At 36.1% G+C, this 20,970-nt stretch overlaps 1 protein-coding gene across 2 annotated transcripts; it reads right to left on the bottom strand.

Moving 5' to 3' along the window:
- Positions 1-1,168: 1,168 nt before the first annotated feature.
- LOC148653702 (V-set and immunoglobulin domain-containing protein 1-like) lies at positions 1,169-20,116 on the bottom strand. Of its 2 annotated transcripts, XM_088648984.1 has the most exons (8): positions 19,954-20,116; positions 17,914-18,074; positions 13,031-13,138; positions 7,860-8,058; positions 6,357-6,512; positions 5,566-5,682; positions 4,078-4,219; positions 1,169-3,022 (listed from the first exon to the last, which is right to left on the bottom strand). In XM_088648984.1, the coding sequence occupies exons 1-8, from the start codon at positions 19,997-19,999 to the stop codon at positions 2,887-2,889; spliced, it is 1,065 nt and encodes a 354-aa protein (XP_088505110.1). In that variant the 5' UTR covers positions 20,000-20,116; the 3' UTR covers positions 1,169-2,886. The 2 variants fall into 2 exon arrangements, with proteins under 2 accessions (XP_088505110.1, XP_088505111.1); XM_088648985.1 differs by lacking the exon at positions 13,031-13,138 and having other exon boundaries at positions 19,954-20,109.
- Between the last annotated feature and the right edge of the window lie 854 nt (positions 20,117-20,970).

Here is a 20,970-nt window from a genome sequence, read left to right as displayed (position 1 = left end):
CACTTCCAGAGGACTGTCGTCATCACTTCCCTGACTCTGACTTGACTTGGTCTTTTTGGCGTTTCTAACAATAGGGCTCTTATCATCAGCACAATTCTGCTAGATGAGAATGTGTGCCTAAGTGGTAAGGGCTATGGTGCCCATCGTGAGAGTTAAAGTGCCCATTGTGAAAGTTACAGAACACATTTTGAGGGCTACAGTGCCAATGGTGAGGGTTACAGTGGCCATTGTGAGAATTTCGATGTCCATGCTGAGGGCTATGGTCCCCACTGTTAGGGCTATAGTGGAGTGCATGAAGAAGTCTGGTTTCAAACTGTTGCCTCGCACTGTTAATCGTGCCCCATTGGAATTTTATTTGAGTGACCCTTTGAAAGAAACTCTTTGAAAGAAACTCACGATCGTAAGTCCCTACTCTTAAGGATGCTCCGGCTCTTTCTTGTTTGTCTTGATTTTTGGTACCGCCCTCCTGTTCCAGCCCCTCCCAACAAAAGCCAGATGCTCCCACCATTCCAGGCTCAGCTTTGGAAGATGGACGCCCGGAAACCTGCCTACCAGCGAGTCCAGGAGTCGCCCGACGGCATAGGCTTCGCAACGGCGTCCTGACCATCTGGGTCTGGGGCTTGGAGTGCCTGGCTCCATTACCCCTTTTTTAATCCCCCGACCCTTCACTGGATCCCGCTCCATCTCTGTATTGGATGGATTACCCGGCTATGGGCTCTTGCCTACTCTGGATTACCCTACGAACTCCCTTTGGACTTGTTTGCCTTGAACCACGCCCTGCCGAGCCAGCCCCGATCCTAGTCTTCTCTCCCCGTGTTTGTCTCACTCCCCTCCGGATTCTGCCGTCTGCATAGGGTCCTGAAAAACTTCAGGACACCTGTTTGCAAATTCAGTGATGACCAAGAGGCCTAGTAATAGTGCAGAGCTAGTCCAAGTACTAACCAAAGCTGGTCATTTTTATTAACATATACCCTTAAACTTTGAATTGGGAGCAGAAATATGTGTGCAAAGAAAAATGCTAAAAAATAAAAAAGTTTTCCTTATTTATGAAGCGGATTTTGTTAAAAATTATCTAATAGGCTTCACAGGAATTCAAAAATAGATAAATATCTAGAAAACTAGTTTAAATGAGATGTTAAAATGACAAAGTACTCTTTGATATAGTTCATTATTTTCAAAAACCTTTATTACTTCCAATTTAAAATATGTTGAACAACACACAGTACATATAGCCAAACATACACAAACTGTAGCCAACTAATTATTTTATTTTGGCAGCTGTTATACTGTAGCAATGGTAAAAACATAATTGGGAACAATCACATTCAGAATTTTTCAGGCATGATTGAAATAGTAAAAAAGGAATGTGAGAATTGCTATAACATTCAACAAAGTAAAAAGAATGCACACTCCAAGTTAACAAGGTGATATCCAGCAGAAATAAATCAAAGCAATCAAATGACCACCCTCTCTAATCCATTGTAAAAATTATATGCCATCAATGTTGGCAAAAAAACATTATTAGAACATCAATTTACTCAACATTAAACACTATAAAACATACCATGTGAAAATAATCCTTATTTCTCATTAATTAATCAATTTGTAAGTTGCTTATGTTATAAATATACATCACATAGCCCATCAAGATAGCCAGATAATCTAAAAGTAGATAGACTTGTGTGCACATAACTCTTAAAAATGTAAAACTGTTAAATTGGTTACCACTACCAAATGATTTATTCAAAGACGGTACAATGTTTAGTTATGTAATATATATATACACAAGAGTTGTACAAATGTCTTTAAATACAATAAATGATCATATTAATCAATAACTGTATAAAAGGTTTAAGTCAGTGTTCATTGCATTGCACTGGGTTCCAAAATGCCTCCTTATAGAGATGTGGACTTAATACATACACAAGTACATACAGTATCTAGTGAGAAAAGTCATCAACAAAATGAGTGACCACTGCATTATATTTTATAGAGCTGCATTGTTTGGCTTTACTTTGTTTTTTGGTTTTACTAATGCATTTGGTGTTTCCGCATGGAAACATCCACTGTAGTACACAAAATACATCCTTTCAGGTTATTTTGACCTGTATAGGGATGCAAAAAGTCACATACTGTATTACAGTGCTATTGGATTGAACAGAAAATCCATATTGAAAATTAAGTCGAGTAAGCACAAGTTAGGCAAGTTAGTAAGACCAAAAGTGCATTAAAACAAATATCCTTAAGAAGGTGCAATGGGTACACTTGATTTACCCAGTGGCCTCTCACTTTCTTGAAGATAATCATGTGATTTATTACATGGATCGCAATATAGTGTAGATTTGTAACACCAGATTAGTAAATGCACAATAAGACTTTGTCACATGTTATTTAAATTAATCATTTTAATTAATAAGGTCTGCGTTGAAATTAATGTTTATGTCCTGATGAATAATTAAACATTGTAAGAACACTATTTTGAAACAACTGTAAAAGCGGGCTAGATTTAAAACCATCAATTCTTCCAGATATATTTTAACTGCTGTCCTGATTTAGTCAAAAACGGACCATGGTATTTAATGTGCACTTAGATTAATCAGTTTATATTTTCCCTTGCAAACTTTGTAATCGGTTAACTTTGGAATTTTAAATTTGACTCAATGTACTAAATGTACCCAATGTACTCAATTGAATGGTGGCACTGAGTTTTACAATATAGTCTTACATTTTACTTCCTTGTTTTGAATCAAGATACGAAGGAGACCACACATTCTTCTTGATGTGCAGTCACATGAGGTTGTAAATTGGGTGTGATTGATAGAAGCTTGTTGAAAGCAACTGACAGTTTTGATGGCTGACCTTTCAACTTTAAATGAGCACAGTGACCTATGCTTCTTCCTGCTCAGGTTTGTCCTCACCAGGTGTGGACTCTGGTGGGACTTCTGCAGCATTGGAGACCGGTTCATTCTCTGCAGTGGGGACGGATTGGTACTTCACCGGATCTTCCACCGGTGCTTTCACCCTTTTGGCAGAAAGAAAACACATCAAGGAGTCGTATGTGGTTTCAAACAAAACAGAGTCTTAAAAGTGCGGTATAACATAAATGTCAAATCCACACCTCTTTCATAAACAGAATTTAAAACAAAGTTCAAGAAGAGGTCAAACCCTAATCCCGCCCACTTTCACTTACATACACTATGTACCGTACAAATGTGCTGCTTCTTGCTGATATCTTGCTTGCACATTTTTTCACATCCCTCTCTCCTTTTCACCTTTGTGCTTGCAGTAGCTGCCTAGTTTATCCTCCATTAAAAGGGGGTTATGACAGCTCCATCAGCCCAGCGAATTACTCAGCATGAAATAGCAATATCCACACATTGTTCATATACAGTATTCCTCCTGATGTGAACTACTTAACCTAAGAAATTAAAAAAATTACTTAGAGGTCGTTTACTATTGATTGCACTTCATTTTTGTATTTTCACATCTGGGAATCATATTTTCTGGCAATCACAGCTCCAGAATCTCCTCTTGATTTTCTCAAATTGTTACTTTTGGATACGTTTGCTCCTCAGTGTAAAGAGGAAAATCATAGAATTATTGTTATACATAAGCCAATGGTATCTTAATTATATTAACATTGGTTACCACTACTGCCCTCACACCAGCATGGACAGGATGAGGAATGCAGGCTTTCCTCTGAAATAATGTCAGAATTACTTTGTTCTTATTCAAACTGAAAGTCCTGCAGTTACCAGACTACAGTTAGCATTGAACAGCATGATGGAGCATGCACTGACAAAACCCCAAGGCTGGACAAAGCAGTTGCCGTTAGGCAGCAAGCTGAACCCCTTCAACACAGGCAGTGCTCAACTAATTATGTCACATGGCATGAGGAATCCTGGTCAAAGTGGGATGCTGGCCTTATTCCTCTTGCAGCCCAGAGGAATCTCTTTGCAGCCACTGGTTTGTATTATATTGTATTTGACATAAAATAATCAATAGAAATCACTGTTTCTCTTTGTTGTTTTAATTTAAAAAAAACTCTCTGGCTTTGAGAATATGCAGGTTACTTACTCCATGTCAGTAGCAGCTGCTTTGCCAGCTTTGTATTTCCTCCTCCTCATTTTATGTGTCACGTACCACACGATGAGGCCAATGAGTGCAGCTCCACAAACTGCCCCAATCACCGCTCCTACGACCTCTGCCCCATGGGGAACTGTTGGCAAGTAGAAGGCAGTGAAGTTATGGATCTATATCTGTATTTCTGAGCACTGTCTGCATTTAAATGTTATGAAATAAAAATGAGTAAATGACAACGATTAAAAGTCCTTTTTTCTTGTCCTAAAATATCCATCAATTCATTTTCTAACCACGTCATTCATTTCAGGGTCACAGGGGAGCTAGAGCCTATCCCAGCAAGCAACTGGTGAAAGACAGGAGTGCCGATCCACTGCCGATAAGATAAGATCACTTTATTGGCCATATACAATTTTTTGTATTAGGTATTTGTCTTTTCGCATACACCAACTTGCTCTCCATGAGACACACGGACAGGGAAAGGAGCTTGGAGTCAGAGCGCAGGGTCAGCCATTTATACGCCGCCTCTGGAGCAGTTGGGGTTAACAGCCTTGCTCAGGGGCCCAACAGACTAGGATTCCTCTGCTGACAGCGGGATACAAACTGGCAACCTTCCAGCCACAAGCACAGATGTTTAGCCACAGAGCCACCACACTGCCCCTTGCACGCAGGGAAAAACACAAACACACTCACACCAGGGCCACTTGTTCTAGAAGCCAATTAACCTACCAGTATGTCTTTGGACTGTGGGAGGAAAACAGAGTACCTGGAGGACACCCACGTAAACACTTAGAGCACATACAAACTCCGCACAGATAGCACCCCAGGAATTTAAGCCAGGACCCCAGCTCTGTGAGGCAGCAATACTAAGCACTGTGCCACTGTGCTGCCCACCTTTAAATATTTTTTTAGTAATTATCTTACAGAATAGTTTTTCTATGCACATACTTCATGATGCCCTCCTTTTAAAATGTATTTAAACACTTCCAATTTTTTTCCAAATTTCAATCTTTCTTAATGTGGAATCATCACAATTAATTCAGTGTACTGGCACATTCCCATTAATACATGGAGAGAATGGAAACCTTCTCTACAGCAAACCTAAAACATACAGTATCTACTAATCACAAAACCTTTACTCCATTCCTTGTTTAATGAAATCTAACTTTTAAAAGAGATATATTTATTACATTTTTTAAACTTTTAAGAAAACTCTTAAAAGAAGACCAGTCCTCTCTAAATCCATACTGTTCCTGATAATCTGCATAATCTGATATCATCCTTTTATTAATTTTTCAATATTTGCTTGTGAACAAATTGATTTGACCTACATGGGTATTTGACAAATTATGGCCTATTGAATCATTCACAGATTATCTTGCCCTGTTAGAAACTGGCTGTAAACAAAGATAAAAAGCACAACATTCTTTTCCAACATTTTATCACCCAAAAGATTTTATTCCTGCAGCTTTTTCTTAAAATGACCTTCGTATAGTTCAACGACGCAAACTGCAGACCCCAAGATGTTGGAGGCATTGCACTGGTACTGTCCAAACTCAAACTGAGACAGATTGGAAATTTTCATCACTCCAGTCTGGATGTCTATTGAAAAAGAAGAAAAGGATATAAGTATGTCTAAATGTTTAAGCACAGAGGGTCATGTTGAAAGTTGTGTTCTTTGTTTAATTTTAAGCATCTCGCACATGTGAAGGTTGTTTTTAGGAGTGAATCAACATAAAAAAATAATAAAATGAAAATGTCATATAAAGTCAAAATAATTTAAAGGAAAAGCCCGAACATCTATTTTGTTATATGTCTTTTTCGTGAAAGGCATTAAAAACAAATAGTACTTGTTCTAATACTAATCTGTTGCATTTTTAGTGCTTCTCAGTATCTGTATTATATGAGTCATATATTCAGGCAATCTCAAGTTTTCTGTTTTCAATTAAACATTTCCAGTTTAATAAAAGTGTAATCTACTGCCAATCAAGACAGTCTTTATTTCCATAGATGTCTCAGAACCCAAACCCTTTGGAGACCTTACTTGGCATCTGTCAACAATACTACATAAAGTTTCAAAAATGCAAACTGGCTGTACAAGCAAGCTAACTTAAACTGTGGAGGATGAAGTGGATATTAATGTATCTTATTCTGCATTTTCTACATAGTATTTCTTAACATAATTAAGTAAATGTTTTAATTAAAGTTAATGATTGTTTGGGTTTGGTGTTTATACAGAATGGAACTGAAATGCATTGCGGTCCATATGAACTTACTCATTGTCCCAAGTACGTTTCTATTGGTCTCTTTATCCACTTTGTTCCAGGTGTAGGCTGGAGGAGGTGTACCGTGTTCAGAGTGACATGTCAGTGTTACAAGGTGACCTGACTCCACTGTCCCATGGACAGAGCAAAAAGGGGTTGAAGGTTTGACTGTGATAGAAAAATAAACATATAAAGAGATTGCATGTGAGTATGATAAAATGTGAATATGAAAAAGTAAATCTGAGCGAGTGTCAAAAGATTTTTTAAAATATTTTTCCAATTATGTCTGTAGTCCCCGTCTCCCATGTGCTAGTTTCATGGCATGAAAAACAAGGCACCTGCCATTATTCATGCCATGAGATTTCTAGAACCCACAGCAGTTAGCATTATCTGGAGACATTTCTGGCAATGTTGTGAGATCACAAAACACGAGTCAAAGCTATTGAATAAGACAAAAATGAAAAAGAAAGCACTTTACAGAACAGTTAAAAACATCCCGTTAAAGAAATAGATGGTAATAAACTTCAAACACTGGTAAGAACAGATGTTAGAAAAGCAGCGAGAGAAAGAGGAAATAAAAGGAGGCTAAAACAACTCAATCTGTTCTTTATCATTATTGAAGCAAAAAAACAGCAATAATTGAAGAAACTTTCTCAGAAAAAAAAAAACATCCTGGAAAAAAGATTAGACAATGAAAGAGAAAAAGCTGAGGAAAAAATATTAAAATAAACATGTTAAATGAATATTTCACTCAAGTACTAAGAATTGACCCAGTTTGAGTAAAGTCAAAGAACTATATTATATAGTATTAGCAGTGAAAATGCAAATGTTATTAATTAGTTATAATAATTAAAAGAATTAAGATAAACAGATCTCCACAGCCTAATTGTAAAAAAGCAATGGTATAGGTACCTATGGAAAAAAGGTAATTCATAGACCATTAATAAAACTCTTTCAACTATCCCTTAAACTGGGGGTAATACCCTTTGACTGGAAAATTGTTAAGTTGCACCAATCCATAAAATAGTTGATAAAAATGAACAAATAATTATAGACCAATAAGTCCTACTTTAATTACTTGGATAGTCATGGAAATAATAATTAGAACTACACTAGAGGACCACCTGTATTGAAAAAGGATTCTTGATGATTCAGAATGGAAATAGAAAAGGTAAATCTTTGTTAACTATACCTTAAGCCCTTTTTGAACAAACCGAAGCAGTAATAAACACACAAGAAACATGATATAGTAATTTAGTTTGCTGTAAAGCCTTTTACAAAGACAAAACTAATTTATCCTGCACAATCCACCCCCTGAGTTTAAAGGGAGGAGGGAAATCTGTTTTGATTAATTGGTTAGACCTAAAAGATTTATATCAGAAATGATGACAGGTTGAAATTGCCATCATCTCCATCTGTGCTCCAGAGAGCTATATACTGTACAGTACATACAGGGAGCTATATATATATAGTAAATCTGGTGGAGTACAATGTAAAACTTAAAATGAAAATTACCTAAAACAGACAAAAAGATGTTCCCTTGGTTGTGCCCCTGAAAGTCAGGCATGTTGTTGACTTCACAGGTATACATTCCAGAGTCTGAAGGCTGTGTATTGTTGATGGTTATTGAAGCGTTGTTATGTCCAGCCACTCTACCAAGTCTTCCTTGAAATTGCTTAGAAAGGAAAGTCTGGCCGGCTTCATAGTAATAGATCTGAAAAGGAAGCATTTCAATAATTAAAAAAGGAGTGAAAGCCAATCTCTCATTTCTCCAGGGTTTCTTGGCTTTCAGGCATTTAAGAACCCTGTATTGTGTATGTTTTAGATGATCTGAACTTGGTTATGCAGACTAAACAAGCCATTCCATTAAATATTTACTTGTTTTTGCCAGGAGTTTCAAGTTGTTAAAAGATTGAATATACTAAAGACATTAACATTACTTCTGTATCAGTGGATTTCATACTTTCTCTTGATGTATAAGTATTATTAGTAGTATTACTAATTACTATTATTAATTAGTATTAGTATTACTAATATTAGTATTAGCATTCAGTAACAAAAGTGACTTGAATCTGAACAAATGCTTTCATGTAAAACAGATGCCAGGATTCACACGCATCCTAACCAGCTAACCACCAACTGAATAGGCAGTATTTGATGGAAGCTTCCTTTTATTATCATCATCATTAATTAAGAAAAAGTATCTTGAGGGTTGCTTAAACAGTTATGAGGGATATACATGTTATTAAACAGTTTGAGGAGAAATGGAACCACCAGTGATAAGGCTGCAATTAGCTAGACAGATCCCTCCCTGCTCATCCTGCAGCATGACAAATCATGAAACACTTAATGGGTGGGCTTTCCTGCCCATACTTATTCTCCTCATGCTGTACAGTACAAGTGGAATAGAATGAAAAAAATAGCAAAAGAAAAAATAAAATAACAGCAAGACTAGGTACTAAGTGTTCAGTTAGTAAGAAAACCACGAGATACGAAGGGTCCTGAGGAATAGAGCCTTATTGTATGATATACCTATTGTATTATAATATAAAATAGGTATTATAAGTGGAGACATTATCCCTTAGGTAGGGTATTTACTTTCAATGAACTGCTTTGTTCAAAACTAGACACTAGAGGGTAATACTAAGGGGAAATGTACAGTAACCTCAGGTATTGGGTCACGCCCTCTGGCTGCTCCTTCTCTGTCCTGTCTCTTATTTCCGGTGCTTTGCTGTCCTTGTCCTTCCGGTGTCTCTCTCTCTCTCTCTCTCTCTCTCTCTCTCTCTCTCTCTCTCTCTCGGGCTTTGTATTTCTGGGCCTTTCATTTGCTTTCGCTCAGCATTGACGTTCGGATGTCCTGAGACCCGCCTAGCACCAGGTCACCCCACGTCCACTACCTGAGGGCATAGGTTTCTATACGGCATTTCCTGAACCCGGGCCCGGGCTAACCCCTGTCTCGCCGCTACGCATAGGGTCTTTTACGCTCTCCTGCCATTCCACCGTTCGACCTTTCGGACATCCGTGACATATTGTATGCAACTGTGCACAGTTTTAAGAAAATCCATTCAATTAGCATGATGGTTGACCTTAGTTGACCACTTGTCTGCAACACAAATCCATAGTTAATTTATGTGGTCAGTTTGACACAAATATGTGACTTAGACAAAAAAAGCAACTTATTGCACACATACAAATAATTTGGTATTTGACACTAATGACGTGAGCTAAAGTCACATGGTATTGCAATCTACAAAATCTTAATTTGATATTTATGTCTCATGTAAATAAATGGACCATTTTAATTTGATCATATTAGTCAAAACCAGAGGAAAACCGTCTTTCATCTTTTTTTTAAATGTGCAACTCTTTTGGAGTTCCCTCCTTCACCCACATAAGGTTAATCGCTTAAACGGGTTCAAAAGGGTCAATTATTTAATAAATGATTCATTTGTATTATTTCTAAATTTAATTCAGTAGTAGTTTAATGTAAAAAAATACATCAACAGTAATAAAAGCAATTTGAGGTCAAAAAAAATAAACGTAAGTGTCACCTCTTAGGGAAATCAATATTATTTAAAGCAGCTTTGAAAGTTTGCAGTCAGGTTGAGGTAACAGTCCTGCTTGCACTTTTCAAAGCTTCCCGAATATAATAAACAACAGACTACACGCCAAGTGGTCAGTGTTATCAGTGTAGTGACATTATTTATTACAGTGAGCTCCCCAGGAGTCAGTTTCTGTTAACAGGGATTGCCAGGTGAAAGGAACCATATCCTCAAACTGCAACCTTAATAACCACTGTAATCAACCTAAAGAAAGGACAGTCATGACAAAATGTTTTTTGTTATGGCAAACTCTCAATTTTATTTACTCGAATGCTGGACTACTTTTAGTTCCTGACATAAAGAGTAAATTTTGAAAAAGATTGAGCATACCAGTTACTGAAACTTAAAAAAAGGTCCCAATGAGCAATGTCAAGTTTAATCAGCAGTTAGAGCTGAGTCTAACTACTCTTTCCTTTCTCTAATGTTGTAGATATTGTCCTTTTTGTTCTAAGAGCTGACATTTACTTTGGTGCTTTGTCTTCATAAAACATTAATTACTTTAGCTTTTACAGAATATTGTTCTGTGGGGAATCATTTCGGTCTGTTTTGATCTGATTTTCTTTAGGTTAACTGATCCTCTACTTTCTATGTATATATATGTGTATTTTTAAATTGAGCTTTTTCAGTAATTTTGTTAACCTGCACACTGTCACAGCTGAGAATCAGACTGGCTATATTGTGTTGAGCCACAAGAGGGCAGCCTAATACAAGCTTAGAAACTCCAACAGAGCTCCATAAAACGTTTAAGTACATGCATTTTCACAAGTTTATGGGTAATGAGTAGGATGCATTGCACTTGTTTTTAATTAAAAGCCTCTCTATATGCGCTGTGAATGAGCACTTTGGATTCTTCTTTTGTAAGAGGAGCCCATGCTGATCTTCAAGGGCACCTGTCGAGCAGTCTTTATAGGTCTATTTAAATCCCCAGCTTCTTAAGAACAAGAAAAGTCTTCAACTTATCCAATTAAACATAAAATTATTAAATTAAGGGTTCAGGTGGAAAGAAAACTAGAAACTTTCTGACCCTCCAATGCTAGCATGTATTCCCCTCATGTCAAGGTTGAATTCTCTTTTATAGGAGATAACTTACAGTAGGTTATAGAGAAATAATTTTGTTTTTCAGTTCTAGGAGGTAGATTCTCAGATTACTTCATATTCCATTGTTTATGGATAACTATTTTCCATCACAGAGCTTGAGCTTTTCTCCATTGGTCAAGAAAGAGAGAACTCTCCTCATTTGGTCAGAATGATCTCAGTTGAAGGTTAAGGATTAGAAAATTCCCTGAATTTAAAATGCATACAGAGAACTAAACAATATTTTGGCTGGATCTATGATCTAGTACAGGGCTTCTCTACAATACAGTTACTTTAAAAACTCCTTCCAAAGATGTCTCATCTTCAAAGATTCAGTCTCTCTGAATTCCAAATTATATACACATGCAGTACATTTTAAAGTGAATATTTTCAATTCAAACTTGAATGCTCACACCAAACACTTATGGGTGAAAAGTTAAATGTCAGCAAAACTGCAAAGAATAATCAAAAACATGTTTATTGTGATGTTTATTAAGTGTTCACCGCATTTGCTATGACAAATCTTATTGGTTTATGAGCACAAAAGTGCTTTGACAAAGTCACACAATTAGTTGAATGGCCTCTGCCTGTGTGAAATAATAGTGGTTGACATTATTTCAGAATAAATCCACCAGTCTCTGTAAGATCGCTCATACAGGCAATTATTTTTTAGAAAAGATTCAACTTTGAAGATCATCATAAAGTTGTAGAATGGCGCAGGAGAAGTGTACAAAAACATTTTAAAAATACTCAATAGTCCTTTGAGCATGGTAAAGTTGATTATGATGAAGTGGAAGGTGTATCATCAGACTATTCCTCAAAACTAAGCAGTCAGGGTGACTCTATGAGGCAGCTTTGAAAGAACTACTGAGAATATGTCCATGAGCAAACAATATCCTAGTCACTCAACAATGCTGGCCTATATGGCAGAATCTTACATCCTTAGTAAACTGGGATAGTAATTCCCTTTTAGCAGGGTACTGACTTAAAGTACAAGGTCAAAGCTGAACTGGAGTGTCTAACAAGAGCAAGGCGAATATCCCTGAATGGTCCAATCAAAGTTCAGACCTGAATCTGACTTTTGAAAGATATTGTAGGCAACACACTTTCATTGGAACATAAATCGCAAATCTGTACATAAAAAAATTGCTTATGTGCAGAACTTTTCCCTCAGCTATGCTGCCTTCACACCTTCAGAGCCTTCCACACTACCTACTTTGATCTTACAGAGCAAAGACTCCTTTTTCTTGAAGAGAAAGAGATAGAAAGTTAGGCCAATGTGCAGACCCATTCATCTTTTAAAATGATCAATTTGTGCACCACTGTTCATGCTTTGGAATCCTGGTTACTGTTGGCTAGCAATATGCACCATCCTAAGGTTTGTAACATGAGGACAATTGAGCACAGCATATGTTTCTTACTGGTGAACCCAATCAAGAGCATCTTTCTCTTGACTGTACTTTGAAATATTACATTTATCAGGTATTGGAGGCAGACAGTTAGCAGAAGTTGTAAATGGAAGTTACATTATTTTAGGATGAATGGCAAAAGCTTAGGAAGCCTAAGATGCACGGTGGTTCAGGGGGCTAGCATTGCTGCCTCACAACACTGAAGATCTGGGTTAGATTCCAGACCTAGGGTGCTATCTGCAGTTTGTATGTTCTCCTTGTGTTTATGGGGGTTTCCTCCCAATGTCCAAAAACATATTGGTAGGCTGTGTGAGTGTGTGTGTATCCACCCAGCAATGGACTGGTGTCCCATCCAGGATGTACTGTATCCTGTGTATGCTGCCATGTTCCTGTTGCCTGCCTGGATAGGCTCTGGCTCTGATTCCCCTGCAAGCCCAAATGTTCTGAATGCCACTGTTCTCTCCCTGATACAAAGGAAACCTCTTTCTTGTTTCTGTCTATTCCTTTGGCTGCCCTTTTGTGACTGAGTGGACATGCTCTACTTTGCCCTTTAACGCATGTTTGCAGGGTAGAACAAATGTCCATGCTGAGCATTTCTTACCTGGTTTTGCCAGCTACATCTTCCACGCTTATCAGTCCCATACACCGTGTCAAGACAAACATTGTTGGAAGACTGATCCAATTTCTGAGCATTGGGGCACAGTGAAGGCTGTATTGGGTGAAAATATGCTAGTCTGAGAATCTATCGTTGAGATGACAAATATGATATTTAAGTGACCTAAGCTGGTATAATTTCAACTCTACAAAAAGCTTATTGTGTGCAAATGTTACTGACTGATTGTCTGAGAACAGTAACCATCCCCTGGCTTAAAAATGGAACTTGCAATATTTAAGTCCAGTATTGCACTAAAGTGGATTGAGATATGATCCAGTTAATAGGTAGCTAGTAGGTAATACTTCCATTTTAGTTATATTCCCTACAGGAGAGAAATTTACAATAGAATTACATCAGAATTTTAAGATTTCTTAATTATCCCAAATTGCCTAAAAACTGAATTTAAAAATGAAATGATGCAGTGGATTTTGCTTTGTTAACTATAGAACAACAGTTCTACGGTTCTTCTACCTAGTTGAGAGCTGTAATCAACTCAGATGATGAACCACACTCTCTGTTATTTGTATTGAAAAAAAATTCAACCAATAAGGATACTTTCTATTGGCTGATCGACTAATTTTCTGGTTAGGTTAGTACCCATATGAAAGTGTATTGTTGTATGTTTAACATAGGATTTTCATTATTTTACCTTGGCTTGACTGTGTTTTGATCATGGATTTCCTGCAATTTCCTCTGGATTCAGTATGGTGCACTATACTGTTCCAAGTTACATTACAGTCCATTAAATAACTGAATAAAATATTTGTACCGTTTCTGTGCTCCATAACTGAAAATATTAACCTCTATATTAAAATACCATTACACTTCAAAACAGGGAAACAGGCCTCTTTTAAATGCTTTACTGAATGTCTGTATAGACAAGAATGATGGTGTTAACTGGATGAGCCAAGAAAATCTGAATATTCCCTGAAAGTGCTTGGCTGATGGAGAGCGGGGGGTAGTCCAAAAGCCAAGCTACATGATTACGTATTGTACATGATTACTTATCGTGTATTAATTACATATTAATGTATTGATGACATTATTACACCAGGCTTGTCTGACAGGACTTTCAGATTTCAAATTCTTTGGTGACAAACATGTATGGTAAACTGCTTAAGAAGCACACATTGTCGTGTAAAAAAAAAAGATGCTTACTCTATGTTGTTTTTTTTAATAGCAGATATAACCAGACACTCCATTTATCGATCCATTCATTGCTATTTACGTATGTCAATATCAAGATAAGCCAGAAATACCAAATACCAAGCTGGGTATTTTGATGATTAAATATGTTTAACTTAAGAAAATATTTTTTTAAATAAATTTATGTTTTAAAATGAGCATAATTATTTAATCTTTGATAATTGATCTTCTTGCCTACAGAAGTATTTTTACATATAGTACTGCAATGCTTTATATGCCTAATCTGAAACTGTCCATTAAAAATACCTGAAGACCTAAATCTGAAGTTAGAGAACTGTTGTGACAGTACCTGTTCTTATTGTTTTTTAGAACAATAAAGGAGAGGAATCTAATTTACAAAAGTGCAACTAATTTGTCTTTCCCAGCCATAAATGCCCAGCCATCTACATTGGAGAAACAGGAAGGAGACTCGGAGACCGCTTCAGAGAACACGTCAGGGCTGTGAAGATTAAAGATCTCTCCAAGCCCATTGTTTCTCATTTCACCTCTGATGGCCACGACCACTCTAATCTCTCCGTCTGTGTTCTCAAAGACGGTTTTCCGAACTCATACATCAGAAAGACCACTGAAACCAAAATTATTCTGCAGCTAGGATCACACATTCTCCGTTCTCTTAACGACAGACTACTGTTCTTTTAAATTTTCTCCATTCATTGGAAGTTTCATTTCACACCTCTCTGCACCCATTCTGACTTCTGACTTCACACCTCTTGATTGGCCTCTCTTTCTGTCCCCTGCTCCCACCTCTCACTCCTCCCCCCTCCCTACCTTTGTTCTGCCGCTACTTTACCTTTACCTACTGCCCTGTCTCTCTCACACCTGAAGAAGGCTCCACGGCCGAAACGTTGTGTTCTCTTTCTTCTTTTTTTCAGCATGGAATAAACCTATTACTTGTTCCTTTGCAGCCTACGCATGCTGACGCAGCTACCCACCTGAACTAATTTGTCTTTCGTCAAGTATGGAAATCAAAGAACTATCCCCTGCTACTGTGGCGAAACCACTATCATCAGAAGGATAAGGATAAGAATGATGAGGATAAAAAGCTTTAACTCCAGTAACATTATTATTTAATACAAGTACTAGTTAACTCAACTTTTTGAGATATAAAAGTTTTGTTGTGTAGCAGATTAATGTTTTGCAAGTGCATATATCTACATCCATCTAGATTTGAACCTTATCATCTTTTGTATTTTTAATTTTAAAAACATTTAGATTAGGATGTATATAATAGTGTTTTATTACAATCTCAACTAAAGTCAGTTGTAGAGTCTTTTTGATTAAAATTTAAGAACTCTATACATTTTAAACATTCATATCTTCAAGCAGCCAACAGTAATTGCACTTTGTAGCTTGATTCTATCAGATCTCAGAAACTAACTCACAAAACAGAAGACAAAAAATTTTACAGAAAGGCTTGTGGGAATTTGAAATTTGCTTCCTTTAAAAAAAGTTTTCAGATCAGATAGTTATTTGAAACTGCAATATTGATGGGATCTTTTGTACTTACATTCTTTATGAACATCTCTTACTGTCATATAGAATAAATTTCCTTTCCATGGGGGAGTAAACTGAGAATATTCAGCAAATAGTTTTGTTAGTCTATGATTCATTATATATGGTGAGTCATAAATAACTTTAAACAGAAGATAGTGACTTGAACCCTACCAGCTTTTGGTATTGTTTCAAACAAGTGCTAATTTTAATAAAAATAGTGTCTGCATATACAGTACATAAATACATTGTCAGTTGTATTTTTCATTGTCAGCATACATTACGTCAGTTGTAAAGTTTTTTGATTAAAATGTAAGAACTCCATACATTTTAAATGCATTCTTATTTTCAAGCAGCCTTATTTTCAAGAAGTACAGTAGCAATTTTTGTAGTCTGATGTTGTCAGATCTGAGAAAAAGAGCTTGGTTCTTGTCAATACTATAAAATAAGACCCTTAAACCCTTTCAAAACAGAAAGAAGAAAAACAGGTTGCTGTTGTACTGTAAGTAGTGTTGATGGACCAGTAGGTGGCACTTTTCCCTATGGACCAGAATGTCCAAACCAAAGGAGACGTGGTGATATCAAAGTTGGCATTCTTTGTTTGAAGTGTTAAACTGATTTCCTGACTACTTGTACATTAAACGTCCCTTGACAATTTGCAAAAGACAAGGGGTGTTAACCTTAGTTACTCTGGGCAGAAAAGGTCCCCCTTGACTCATTAGGTGTAAAATTTCACACTTCACAACATGATCTGCTGCTGGTTCATAATGGTACCAAACAACATGCAACACCCATCAAAGGCCCCACTGATTTCTTACAAGTCACTTTTTCAACCAATGTTTTTTGCAACTTGGCAATCATTTTTTCTAATGGCCAAGTTTCTAGTTTATAATTGGTTGTTTTTTCTCTTTTGTGTTCAGTATTTTTTTTTGCTGTGTCATATAATTATGTTAATGGGTTTCCAGAAAATCTTGATCGAAACCCAAGCATTTTTTCATTATGAGATTAGACAAATTAAAAGTATTGTTCATATTTTATGAAGCGTTGTGCATTGTATTCTGCGACTGAAACACTGCCCTTAAATTTGTATGTTTCCCCTCCCCTTTTTTGTTTCCCAGACTTATTAAAAGTAGTTACTTCTGTGATAGCACATGATGTATACTGCCAAATTAATTAAGCACAATTATGTTTATTTGTTTGAAGACATCCCAGAGAAAAGTATTGAAGAATCATTAAAAAATCAAAACAAATTATTCCACAATTTGTTGTTTTTTAGTTGAAAGAAGAAAGCAGTTCAGCGTTCATAAGCATGTTCTAAAACAACGGATAAACTATACATACTGTATAGTATATGATGGAAACTCTGAGCTTGGAGAACCCACCTAGTGTATGTGAAAGTAAGAGTCTGTTTACATTGATGCAACACTTTTCTCTAGTCAATCCCGAAACGCAATAACATGTAGCAAAATATTAGGCCACATTTAAAAGTATTGAATTAAAATAGAGGGATGTTATGTTAAATTGTACGTTGCAATAGCATGCAATTGTGTGCAAATCCTCAACTAGGATCTGATTCGGAATCCTGAAAGATGTTGACAATCAACTCAATGGACATCTTCAGAATCAAATGTTAACCATAAACCAGTGGCCATAAGAGCAAACTTTGATTAAGCAGATTTGAAACTGAAATTAGAATAAAAAAGGTTGTGGGATTTTAAAATAAGCTTCCTAGCCATCAGCATGTTGTCGAAGCTGATACTACTGTATGCTGTTTGATGAAATGGCAAAATAATTCGCTTCTAGAAACTAAAGGACCTACAGTAGATGGGCTTTTTGTACTTTTATTCTTTCTGAACATCTCTTACTGTCATATGCTGTAGAATAACTGATGTTTCCATGAGGGAATAAACGAAGTATGTGCTGCTATTATTTGTCTTAGTCTTATTCATTACAGATGGTGAATCACAAACAACATTTAACAGCAACTATATTCTTCCAGTTAAAATGCAGTCCTAATTGTGAACACAAAATCATTACTTAATATATATATGCTTTAGAAATATTCAAATAATATATACAGTAATGATGATTGTTTGCAAACTGAGAATGACATATGCTTTATATCATCATACCTGGACAGGGGTCATAGACTTTGATGAAATAAAACTCCATTGAATATTCAAGTTTGTCTCAGATGCCGTAGTGGTGAAAGTGCACAGGAGAGTCACAGACTGGCCGTCAGTTACATTTATATTTTTTTCTGGAATTGTGACGATGACTAAATGAGAACCTCCTAAAAAAATCGAAACAACAATATAAAAATAGGCATTATTCAAAATCAACCTTTCAAATAATAAAAAAAATTATTAAAAAGGAAAAAGAAAATAACTGTGCATGCAAAGATTTTATAAGCACTGTACGGTAAAAAAACAACAACAATGTAAGTAGTAGAATCAATTGGACATACTTTCTCTCTGCTTCAAAATTATGTATTAACGCTTATCTATATTTTGGCAAACTCAAGCCTTCAACAGGGACAAAAACCTATGGCTAGAGTTTCCTTACTACTAGCATTCCACATGAAGAAAATCTTTGTTTTAGAAGAAAAATTATGACCTCAATAAATCCATGAGGCGACTACAACAATTATCAATTAAAAAGCATAAAAAATAAATACACATCAATAGATTTTTCCCAAAATACAGCTATGATCAAAATTATACCAATTGTTTTAAATAATTCCAAATCAATTGCCTTCAAAAATTATTTATTCAGATATTTATTATTAACTTCTATTTAAAAATTAATTTCTATTGAAAAATGTTTAAAATCTAATCCTGCCTCCAATCCATGAGATGTTATATTAAAATAATAGAGTCAATCACAGATCAAACCACAACAAAAACGCAGCAGAATGGCCACAATGTTATAAGGGACTTACAAGAGTAATCATCTACTTCATTAATGTTTCTAGGTAAATATGAAAAATTCTAAATTCCAATTTATTTCAAGTAAGATGGAATTGACCCTTGAAGCAGTACCAATGATGAGTCACTTGTGAATTAATGGTAATAAATGGTAAAAGTCACAATTGTGGTGTCTTCTGGTGAGTTTTACTGAAATGCTAATAAGAACATGCAGTGGTGATTGCTACCAGGGTTGGAATCTGAACTGGGAAGGACTGTAGAAAGATGTTAGCATTTACTCTTACACAGAGAAGGTTTGCAGCACCACTGAGGCCCCAGAGCTCCAGTGAAAAGTGGTAAGGCCTATCATGAATACTGCAATATCCAAGCTTTTAATTCCTTTTAATTCTGCAAAGTCTTTCACCAGATAATGTACTGAACTGTTTTTTCTATCCATAAGAAAAAATAATCTGAAGTTGTTTAAAATAGACTACAATAAAGACGCAATTGTTAAACATACTGTAGATCTTAAAATTGTATTCCTCCACATGAATGCTTACACAGCCTTACCCTTCTCAGAAGGAGATAAAAATGAATATAATATAATATATGCAATGATAATGAATAAAGTTACAACTCCTGGCTGTTCATTTTAGTCAGAAAAAATATTCTAGTTGTCTTTACAATAGTAGTATTTCAAATATTACCAGCAAGTATACCAAATATAACCAAGAAATTAATTTTAAGATTTAAAATCCACTTTTAGCAAAGCGATTCATTTTTCTTTTAACAATTCAACACCCATTGTAATATTTGAAATAAAAGTTCTCCCTTTCAGTTAAAGCTCCATTTTCCCTCCAAAACCTGGATGGAATGCAGAGCTGAAAAACATTTTGTAATATTTTTGTATTCCAATTTTGATAAAAGTTAAATATCCAACTGGTGCAAGTTAGCATTACATTCAGTGAAAATTATTCACAACAAATGTTCAAATTGTAATAGATATTAAGACCATCTCAACTCCAGGTGAGATCCATTTAGCCTCCATTCCAAGTGAAAAATAGCTAACATGATCTCTTTCTAACCGTTATAAAACTGTTCAAATACATTTACAATGACAGCTGAATATCTGTTTCTTACATCTGCTCATCTTTCCTGCTAATGTAATGCTGCTTTCTAGCAAAAAGAAGCAGGTAATTCCAAAAACATAGCAAATCCCAGAGATTCTTAAAATGTATGTGTGAATTTATGATGCAGGTAACCTACCTAGTAAGCTGAACAGGATAGCAAAATGTAGAGTTGAAAGCGACATTTTTTAATTGGATTTGTCTGCTGTCACCCCTTTTCTTTTCTGCTTGTGTCTCGCTGAGCTCCCAGTTGAGTTTAACTGTAATAAAAATGTTTTCTCACATCACTTATCACCTCATGTCTCAAATGGTAAACACCCACAGAAAAGCTACGATTAATTTCAATGCTGTCGCTGACGCGGCCCAGTTTCACATTTGAGATATGGATTTGAGATGTTTGCTCAGGTTTATTTGTTGAAGTAACTGAGGTGTGTGTGAATATGAATCTCTTTTATTTTTAAAATCGTGCCCTTCCTTATCCAGTCATGAGCAGAAAGAACCCATTGTTGTTGCTTTCGGAGGCAAAGGGTTCACATGACAAAAACTGACTAGGGTGGGAGAAAAATATGGTCCATGTCCCACACATCATGCACAGCAGACCTCAACAACTGATCATTCTACGCAGGAACACTGTGATATTATAGGATTGCAAGGATTCACAGTGCAGTCCAGTCACGGTTTGAGTAGAGTTTAATTGTAAGGAACATGGCCACTTCCAGAGAATACTGAAAGAGACACACGGAAGGTGTATTTCCCACAGTGCTCCAATTGCAACAGTGTTACAGAGGGTTTTATAGTCTGAGTCCACCCATGTAATTGCTATGAATGAGGGTTTACAAGTCTGCATTCCACATATGGTCCAGTGGCTATTCTCGATGATTATATCCTGCCTTTCAGCTATTTCTGAGGTGTCACGTGTAACAGCAGGGGTTTGTTTAAAATTCAGTCAAGCCAGATTAGGAGCAATGCCCCCAGGCCAGAGCCAGATTTGGGTTGATTAGATTGGAAAGAAAATAATCATATTTCATGTTTTGTGAGTAATTCTTTGTTCTTTGTCATATACATCATGATGTTTAGTACTTTCAGTGAGCAAATTTATAATTCAGATGGGCCCCATTCTAAAACACAAGTATTTTAATAAACCCATTAATGAAAC

The sequence above is a fragment of the Lepisosteus platostomus genome, chromosome 10 (genome assembly GCF_059453375.1).
Source record: "Lepisosteus platostomus isolate fLepPlt1 chromosome 10, fLepPlt1.hap1, whole genome shotgun sequence".
Taxonomy (NCBI): Eukaryota; Metazoa; Chordata; class Actinopteri; order Semionotiformes; family Lepisosteidae; genus Lepisosteus; species Lepisosteus platostomus.
Note: the sequence above shows the minus strand (reverse complement) of the source record. Positions and strands in the feature narration are given on the sequence as shown.

Bases quoted from the DNA above. Each gene is read 5' to 3' on its own strand.
- LOC148653702 (XM_088648984.1), bottom strand. From the start codon at position 19,999: ATGTCGCTTTCAACTCTACATTTTGCTATCCTGTTCAGCTTACTAG. The intron at 13,139-17,913 runs GTATGATGATAT...CACCCAATACAG, and splicing joins AGTCTATGACCCCTGTCCAG to CCTTCACTGTGCCCCAATGC. The intron at 8,059-13,030 runs GTAAGAAATGCT...CTTCCTTTTCAG, and splicing joins GATGTAGCTGGCAAAACCAG to ATCTATTACTATGAAGCCGG.